The sequence below is a fragment of the Uranotaenia lowii genome, unplaced genomic scaffold (genome assembly GCF_029784155.1).
Source record: "Uranotaenia lowii strain MFRU-FL unplaced genomic scaffold, ASM2978415v1 HiC_scaffold_1260, whole genome shotgun sequence".
NCBI lineage: Eukaryota > Metazoa > Arthropoda > Insecta > Diptera > Culicidae > Uranotaenia > Uranotaenia lowii.
The window spans coordinates 1-9000 of NW_026597256.1; the positions used below are offsets into that span (position 1 = coordinate 1).

The window sequence follows — 9000 nt, forward strand, 5'->3', positions numbered from 1 at the left end:
TTCCGAATCGATGCCAATACCGGGTTGATATCGGTGAACAAGCCGCTGGATTTCGAAACCAAGGAACTGCACGAGCTGGTGGTGGTCGCTAAGGATCGCGGATTACAGCCGCTGGAAACGACGGCTTTCGTGTCGATTCGAGTGACCGATGTGAATGATAATCAACCGATCATAAATGTGATATTTTTGAGTGACGACGCTACCCCGAAGATTTCGGAATCAGCTCAGCCGGGGGAATTTGTGGCACGGATTTCAGTGAATGATCCCGACTCGAAGACCGAGTACTCGAATGTTAACGTTACTCTCTCGGGGGGTGATGGGCACTTTGGGCTAACCACAAGGGATAACATTATCTATCTGGTGATTGTGTCGCTCCCACTAGATCGTGAAATTAAACCGAATTATACGCTCAGTGTTGTGGCAACTGATACTGGAAACCCGCCGCTTCATGCTTCGAAAACGATCTTCCTTACCGTTACCGATATCAACGATAATGCTCCGGAATTCGAAAAGGAAATCTATCACGCCAACGTGATGGAAGTCGCAGATCCAGGAACCTCGGTCATTCAGGTGACCGCGATCGACAAAGACGAGGGTAACAATTCGGCGATCGCCTATTCCCTGCTCGATACTCCCGATACCCACTCGCAGTGGTTCCAAATCGATTCGAATTCCGGACTAATAACAACACGGGCGCACATTGACTGTGAAACGGATCCGGTTCCTCAGCTGGTGGTAGTGGCAAAAGATAATGGTTTTCCACCGCTGTCCTCAACCGGCACAGTGCTGGTGACCATCCACGACGTCAACGATAACGAGCCGATCTTCGATCAGAGCTTCTACAACGTCTCGGTGGCCGAGAATGAACCCAAAGGACGCTGTATATTGAAGGTGAGTGTTTAGTTTTGTATTATCGTCTTGGTTGGGATCTCTACGAACCTACTCTTTAATCGATAATGTCTGTTTACGTGTACGTGATACAGAATCAATTTTTTTCAGCATGCATTTGATTTCAAACCGAAATAATGTCTGATAATTTTTATATGACAAATTCGTACAAATTTCATATCTTCGTAAATGAGAGTTAAACTTTGAGTTAAAATCAGAATAAAAACATATTAAATGCATTCTCAATAGAATTGATCGACCATTTATTACAATTATTGGTATTGTGCTGTTAATAAGTTATATTGACATTCAAAACTACGTCCTGAATTTTCAAGTTGATGGAAAAGAAACTTCAATATGATAACTCAATTCCAAATTTGTTGCATTCGAATAAGTGATTGATTTTTCAATTCGCTCTCTTCGACAATGCAGAAACGCAGCACAAGAGACGCCTGTTAAGAAGGACGGTTGTTAATGCATGTATGTATGTATATATGAGAACCCACCAGTGGCTGATAGGTCTTTCGACCCGAGTCGGTACGGGTAGTATTTGCAGTGCAACCTAGGGGTCCGTTACCACTGGTTTGGGATAGGTTTGACTCACCAAACTCTTTTCCAACTGTTTGAAACAAATTTAGAACTATGAAAAGGACCATAGTATCCTTCTCATGATTCCATATTTGCCGAGATACTCCGGCTGGCTTGAACCCACAATCCATTGTATATCAGTCTTTCGTTCGCTTGATGACCTATCCAACCCCCCCCCACGAATCCCCTTTAATAGAGTTAAGCTATTTTACATTTCATAGTTAATAAATCATACAGTTATCTCGAGAAAAATCAATGAGACAATCTTACCATTTCTGTTGAATTTGATTTATACTCATCTGTAAATCGTCATTTACCGAGACCTTCATCAGTCAGCAAAGATTCTCTGGACATACCATGCTTATTCGGCCGGACGTTGCACTTCGAAATCTTACCTCAAATTTCTTCACTCAATCAAAACCACTTATCCACATAACTTCCATTGACTAGACAATTGAAGTAATTTCCTCTTCCATTAAATTTGACCCTCGTGCAGTCCTAGTTTGCACTTGGCTCTAGTAACTCCATCTTTATGCACTATTTTCGGTGGCTACTTCCGCTGGAAATATTCGGTCACCGATTGATATCACTTTTATCGTTTTCTTCAGACTTTGTAACATTAATAATACTAAAATTATCAAAATTGTGAATTCGTGAAAAAAAACACGTCTACTGTCAATCAGTCATCGCCTACTTCTCCTGTTAAGAAGGACGGTTATTAACCATAGAAAATAGCTAGAACAGTTACATTACTGTTTCGTGTTCAGACAACAAAGAATTCTACTTCCTATCTGGCTGAAACTTGATGATTTAGATCAAAACGTTTTAAAATGCAATTGAAATTTTTTGTCGAAAGTTGAAAATCGATTATATATCTTAATAATGGGTTTAATTAAAAAGTTTCATTGAACAAGTTCACAATTTGAAACCAATCTTTTAAACATAAAAATTCGTGCATCGAATACTAATTTACACATTAAGAGTAAGAAGCTCTGTAACAGGCATGGCCGTAGAAACGAGGGGGGGTTCAACATCCCCCCCCCCCCTTCCCCCATGAGGATTCGAAAATGCTAGCCAGGTTTTCTACTCTACTCTCAAATTTCAAATTCAGAATCAAATTATGGTAATCGATTTAAGATATTTAAGAATAGAAATCTAGACTTAAAACTAACGCCAAAATCTCAAAAACCCATCCCAAGTTTTATATTCTGCTACACTTTCTCAAAATTTTCTTACTTGATAATAGAAATTCAGGTCTGAATATTAAATTTTCAATTAAATTAAACCCATTTCTGAGGTTCTGATTCCATAATCTCCATAACCAAAATTGTGTTTCTATTTTCTTATTTCGCATTCTGTATCGAAATCAGAATTCTTCATTTTAAGTTCGAATACCCATAAAAAACTAGAAATGAAAAGCTTTGAAATCCATATTCATGCATTTCATTTCAAATTTGAATCATGTTTTTCGAGATCATATGCATTTTTAATATTTTGACAATAGTATTTCGAATATAAAAAAAGGTTTTAAATTAAAACTCGAAGTTCTTAAAATCCTGACCTACAAATTTTAAATACCTAATAGATTTATGAATGAGGGCTCTAAAACTTGGTTCACAAAATTCTGATCTGGAATTAAGATTCGGAAATCGTATGTTTTGTACATTTCAGAAATCGTTTAAAAATTCGGATACAGATTTTAGGCTGAAAATTAAGAAAAAAGATTACCGCTAAATAAATTTTATAATCAACATTAATTGTTAAGGATTCCAAGAGATTATGAATTCATGATTTTTTGTCAATTCAATTTCCAGATTTCAAATTTTTAACCAAAACTAACCTGGATTCTGCTGAAAACCACAAACAAAAAGTTGAATTTGAATTAATTCTCTAAGTTTGGTTAAATGCAAAAGCCAAAATTTTATTTAACGAAATCATTCACAGGATTTTCATTATGGAATTGATTCCTAATAAAAAAAATATTTGCTGCTAAAGAAACATGTAACTAATATTCTCTTAAAAATCTGCTCAAAATTATACATTATTTGGTGTATTGTTTAACATTACATTATTAAAATTGCAGTTGTTTTTAAACCCAATTTTTAATTTAAATCACTAATCTGGTTAAAATTTGCTCTAAAGCAAGTTTGATCAGAAAAATTTTCATCACTTGCTTTGTGTTATTTTTTTTTTTTTTTTTGAAAATTTGAATTATTCTTACCAATGGCTAAATTCTTTGAATTCACAAAAGAATATGGAATATTTTGCATTTTTGATTTGAATATAGAACTAATTTTTTTTTAAATTGAAGGCTTTCCCAAAAACCTTATTTTATGCTCAAATCAACTAAGTTTGAACTACTTAAAAATGAAAATTTATATAGTTACAAACATAATTTGTTTAATTTTTTTTTCTATTTGTGCATTGTTGGCCAAAAAATCACAGGTAAAAATCAGTCACCAAAACTCCCCCATGAGTCGGTTCTTCATACGGCCCTGGACAGGTGTTTATTACTGACGATAGCAAAAAATCTAAAATTAGTATCCATTACTTTATTACTGATCTTTGTGTATATGAAAAGTCTTTTATGTCATTACAAATATTATGGTGCTATAGAATACTCTTAAAGAAACCAATTTCTGGCTTAATTTTTTTTTCTTGTTCTTCTATATGCTCAACTCCACATTCAGAAAGGTTTTGAAAAAAAAACACAAGACTACATAATTCTTATTTTTCCAAGGTGCAAAAAAAAATTATGAACTTATTATGATTAATTTTTGTACCCTTAATCCAAATATGCAAATAGTTTCTTTTTTTATCAGCTTTAATTTTTTGAATCACTTTTGAAAATAAGAGAAAATAATTTAAGAAATTTCTGCATTTTTAGACAAAACGTTAAAAATTTTAAATAAAGGTCTCTGTTAAGTTTAAATTATCTCTAATCAAACAAACAATCAAAATAAAGGTTTTAAACCAATTATCAACTTTTAACATCACACCCCCCTCGCAAACCCTGAAGGTAAATAAAGTTTAAGATATTTTATTGAAATATTTGATAAATTCTTCGAAATTTTAAACAGTTGATAGACCAAAACTCAAACTTAAGAAGATGAGAAGCCATTTAATTGTAGATTTAATAAAAAAAAAAATCAAAATATATTGATTTTTCGATTCTTCAAATGTAGATTGGATGCAAGTTTGTTGCATGCAAGCTTTTATCAAATTTGTTCCAATTTATTGAAAATTTGGATTATTTTTTATTATGCCGCCCTTCCTCCTTCCCTTGCGATGCTTCAACTCTTAACACGTTCACAGCCACGCTCATTTTGGTTGAATCACTAGCCGGGCCCAAAGAAACTCTCGGAGCGAGAATGAAAAGAGGGAGATTCCAAGATTTGCAACGTGCGGCTAAACTGAGCGGCTAACTTGAGTAAGATAGCGTCACATGTTTTTTTATGTGACGGGGCCTCCCAGGAAATACACCCGTCACACGAAAATGGGTCCCATGGCGACGAATGATAGAAGGATTTCAAAGTTTAACGAAATCATCTTATCAAGCGAAACAATTAATCATTATACCTACATTTGAAATATGATTTTTGTCTTCAATACGCAATACATCACTCTAAAGATCTTAAATAAGTATTCTTAGTTGAACCTAGAAAAAGACGTTGACTCGAAAATTCAGTCATCGATTTTTCATTGTGGAACAATGAAATTATTTAGCATATTTTTTTTTTAAATTGAATTCCGACGAAAACAGTTGTTAACCTAGAACAAACCCACTTTCCCCCACTCAAGCAGTGTCAAATCATCAAAGGTTGAATGTTTCTTGTTTTTAACCAATTTGTACTAAATTAATAAATTTAGAAGTCTTGCGACGTAACTTGAATATTATTTAACTTTTTTTATTTGCATAACTACAGGGGCTATGGAGCTATCAGAACATTTTCGTTTGAAGTTTTTACACACTTCAAACATGTGTAATAAAAAAACGATCACAGATTTTTATTCACTTTCTTTTCCAGTACATCTCAAAATTGTTCTACTTTTAATTAAAAAAATTATTAGATTGCGAAAAATTTTGGATTTTCAAAACAAATAACTTAACTTGCGGATGTTTAAGTGGCCTTATTACCACCCAATCAACTTTTTCCAGTACCGATAATGTTTTCTTAAGGAAAAACTATATAACAAGACGGAAACAGTTAATTTAAGTATTGTCCTTGTAAGCAGCTGTCAAAAGTATATTTTGGATCTAGAGAGGATACATTTTGTGAAACTTTTCCCGCAAATTTAGTTCAAGTGTTAACAAAGTGCGTTGACTGACAAAATGATGATTCCTGGCAAACATAATTTTTTAACATAATCAAACTAAATGTACTACTTATAACTTACAAATTTTGAGTATTACATGCGACAAACACAAAAAATAATGGGCGTGACCGGACGTGACCAACAATTTTGGTTACATTCCAATTACTGCCCATTACCAAAAGTTTCAAAAAACAACAACTATTGAAAAAACCGAAAATTTTCAAACGCATTTATTTTACGATCATAATACTATCATTTTAGGTCAAATATGGTCAACAAAACCCCTTTATGCACTAGGAGCACAGGAATGCTAACAGGCGTCAAATTTGATAATTTTGCCGGAAACGAAAAACAAAAAAAAATTATTTCTGGCTATCGTTAGCATAATTGAGTGATGTTTTTTTCTGTGAAATGGTAGAACTATGATGCCAATGCAGAATGGACGTCAAATTTTTTGGCAGAACATCTCAGTTTAAAAAAAAACATTAAATGGTGAATTTGGATGGTGAATGACAATTTGATGGTATTTTAAGACTTTCTCTTAGCTACAATCCCATCTGATTCTGATTCTTCATAAAATTATTTCACAAATAACTGAGGTCATTTAACATACTCGTAAAGTAAATATTGTACATATTAGTACGCCTAAAGACGGGGTTTATGAACCTAAAATGAAACATTTTTTCTGACTAAATTAGTATCTTCTCAAAAATCGATCCAAAATGGTGGAAACTCATACGAATTTACGGCCAAAAAATTTTAAAATCGAAAAGTATATGAAGCAATGATTTCTGATGCTATTAAAATGATCATTTTTTTTAAAAATAGATCCATTTACAGTTTTCTTACTCCCTTTTTAATATCGCTTCTCTGTTGACGTTCCCCTATTGAAATAAAGTATTTCAATCGGTTTAGAGTGAATTGTGGTTAAGTTTGAAATAGCAAATTTGATAAATGTATGACACTTCAAAGGATTTTTTTATTTGATAGTTCTACTCCCGAGCATGCTTCGAAAATTTAAAAAAAACTCAGTTATTTGTGGAACATTTTTATCAAAAATTACAAAGGAATGCAACTTAAGTAGTATGTAGTATGAGTCAGTTTTAGAGCATTTCCAAATTTAAGAAAAATTTTAGAAAAAAAAAGTCAAAAATATTTAACGGTAAAGTTTTTCGTTGCTTAAAATCTTTAAACTAAGCTTCTGTGAATTGTTCAGCAAAAATTAAGGGTTTATAGGGGTGGTTTTCCCTAAAAGATATGAAGAAAACAGAGGATTGTGAATAAGTTATCCAACTCTCCCTTACAGTTTCGCTGGAATGGCAAGTATTTCAAATTGAGTGTTCCGGTCGAGGCGGTTGAACACTTTGACGCTTCATTAGAAGTGATAAATATCATCCTTTAAAATTGTAGACCAATTTTAAAGCCTTTTAACTTTTTTTTTATCTTAACTCTAACGAAATGAGGTTTTAAGATAAAATATTCGTCTAAGTTTTAGTTTTAGAAAAAAAAAACATATTTAAAAGAAATCGTTCGAAGTAGACCAAATTTACTGGTAAATACTGGTATTTCATGTTCGCCCCGAACAAAAGGTTTTAAAATCACATAACCAATCACACCAATCACATAAACAAAACCAATTTCAGGCTCGTTGAGCAAGCTTTTTCCGTGGTCCGATCTTGGCCAAATTTGGCATGAGACCATGTACAAGTAGACTTAGTCGATTTGGATTCATTTTTGAATATCTCAAACCCTGGAATCTAAAAAACTTCGTTCTGGTTAAAAACTCATCCATGATTTTTTGCAGAATTTTTAAATAACGTTTATATCAGTAAATTTGAACTTTTAGGTTTGTATGGGAAATTGAAATATTTTGTACTGAAAAATCAACATAATTTTGTTTCTTCTGTGGGGCCGAGCCTGCAGATGGTTTTTGTACCAATTTATAAATTCTTCAAAGGAAATTTTTCGCTGAACAATTTTGTCGAAGAAATTAACTTTGTAGCTGTTTTATATAATATTCATCTCCCATTTCCCGGCTTCGGCGCCTCCAGATGGAAAAATTCAATGCGATTTAAGAATGCATAATCAGCGTGGAGCCACGGCATTGCAATGGTCAAAATCAGTTGGTGAAAAAATTAGATAGCACATTGAACTGGCATAAAATTCCATCGCTCAGAGTTTCGAATAGCAAAGCATCAGCATCAATATCAACTTTTAGTGTTAGTTTAGGTCGCAGTAGTATTAGTAGTACTAGTTGTTGTAATACTCAAAGCTCCCCTCTTCATCCCCCCATTCTTGCAATCCGGTTCAACACTTTTTTTCTTCACTCCGTAACCTAAGGGGGGCAACGTGTGCCGTTGATCGCCAGGCGATCACGACCACAACCGAGATCAACCACAACTTCTTCGTCCCACTTTTCACCATTCTTGCATTCTTGTCCTCTCGCACATCAACACAAAGTTCTGGTTTTTCACCTACCCAGCCATCAGGTTGTTGTATTGTCGTCGTCTTCATTCACACGAATACACGCGCAAACTATCTTGCCGTACTGGCTTCCCATCATCATCAACATCATCGTGGTCGTCGTCGTCATCATCACGTCGATTCTATGCTCCCCACATCATCTCTTCTCCTAAATGGTTCTTCATCCTCACCAAGCTTTGGCGCGCCATGCGACGATGCGGCAATTATGTGCGAGCCTTTCTTCCTGCATTCTGGCTTCACACTTGGCTTCCTGATGTTACGCGGTTCAACACCACCCAGTGCGAGACAGAATGAGAAGAGGGTATCCTCGTATCCTCACGCAGTTGCAGATCTGGTTGATTGAGCTTTGACTGACAGGTTGTGGTGGTGCAACATTGGCAATATGATTGGATAGTTGATTAAACAATTGTTCAGCATTATCCAAATTCAAAAATAGTTGAATTTTGGTATCGGAATTGTCATCAAAGAAACTACCAAGGTATTTGAAAAAAAAAATTCTAATTATGTCACAGTCTGAATTTTTTTTTTTAACTCAATTCATAATCAACCACTGCCACCTTTTAACGTTAGTTTTTGCCTTTTTAATTTTTTCAAAAACTTTCGATCAACAGTACCTATGTTATTTTATTACAATAACAGTGTTTGTTTCATAAGATCACAATAAATTGTAAGGATCAGATAGGAATAGATAACAGTGATGTTGAAAATTAGCGGCACCCATAA

General features: G+C 34.1%; 1 protein-coding gene across 1 annotated transcript; it reads left to right on the forward strand.

Moving 5' to 3' along the window:
- Window positions 1-3: 3 nt before the first annotated feature.
- Window positions 4-8620, forward strand: LOC129759230 (protein dachsous-like; the record flags this gene model as incomplete). The annotated part of the gene is made up of 2 exons (XM_055756633.1): window positions 4-891; window positions 8276-8620. Coding segments are annotated over 2 exons (1233 nt in total), but the record flags the coding sequence as incomplete, so codon positions are not given.
- Between the last annotated feature and the right edge of the window lie 380 nt (window positions 8621-9000).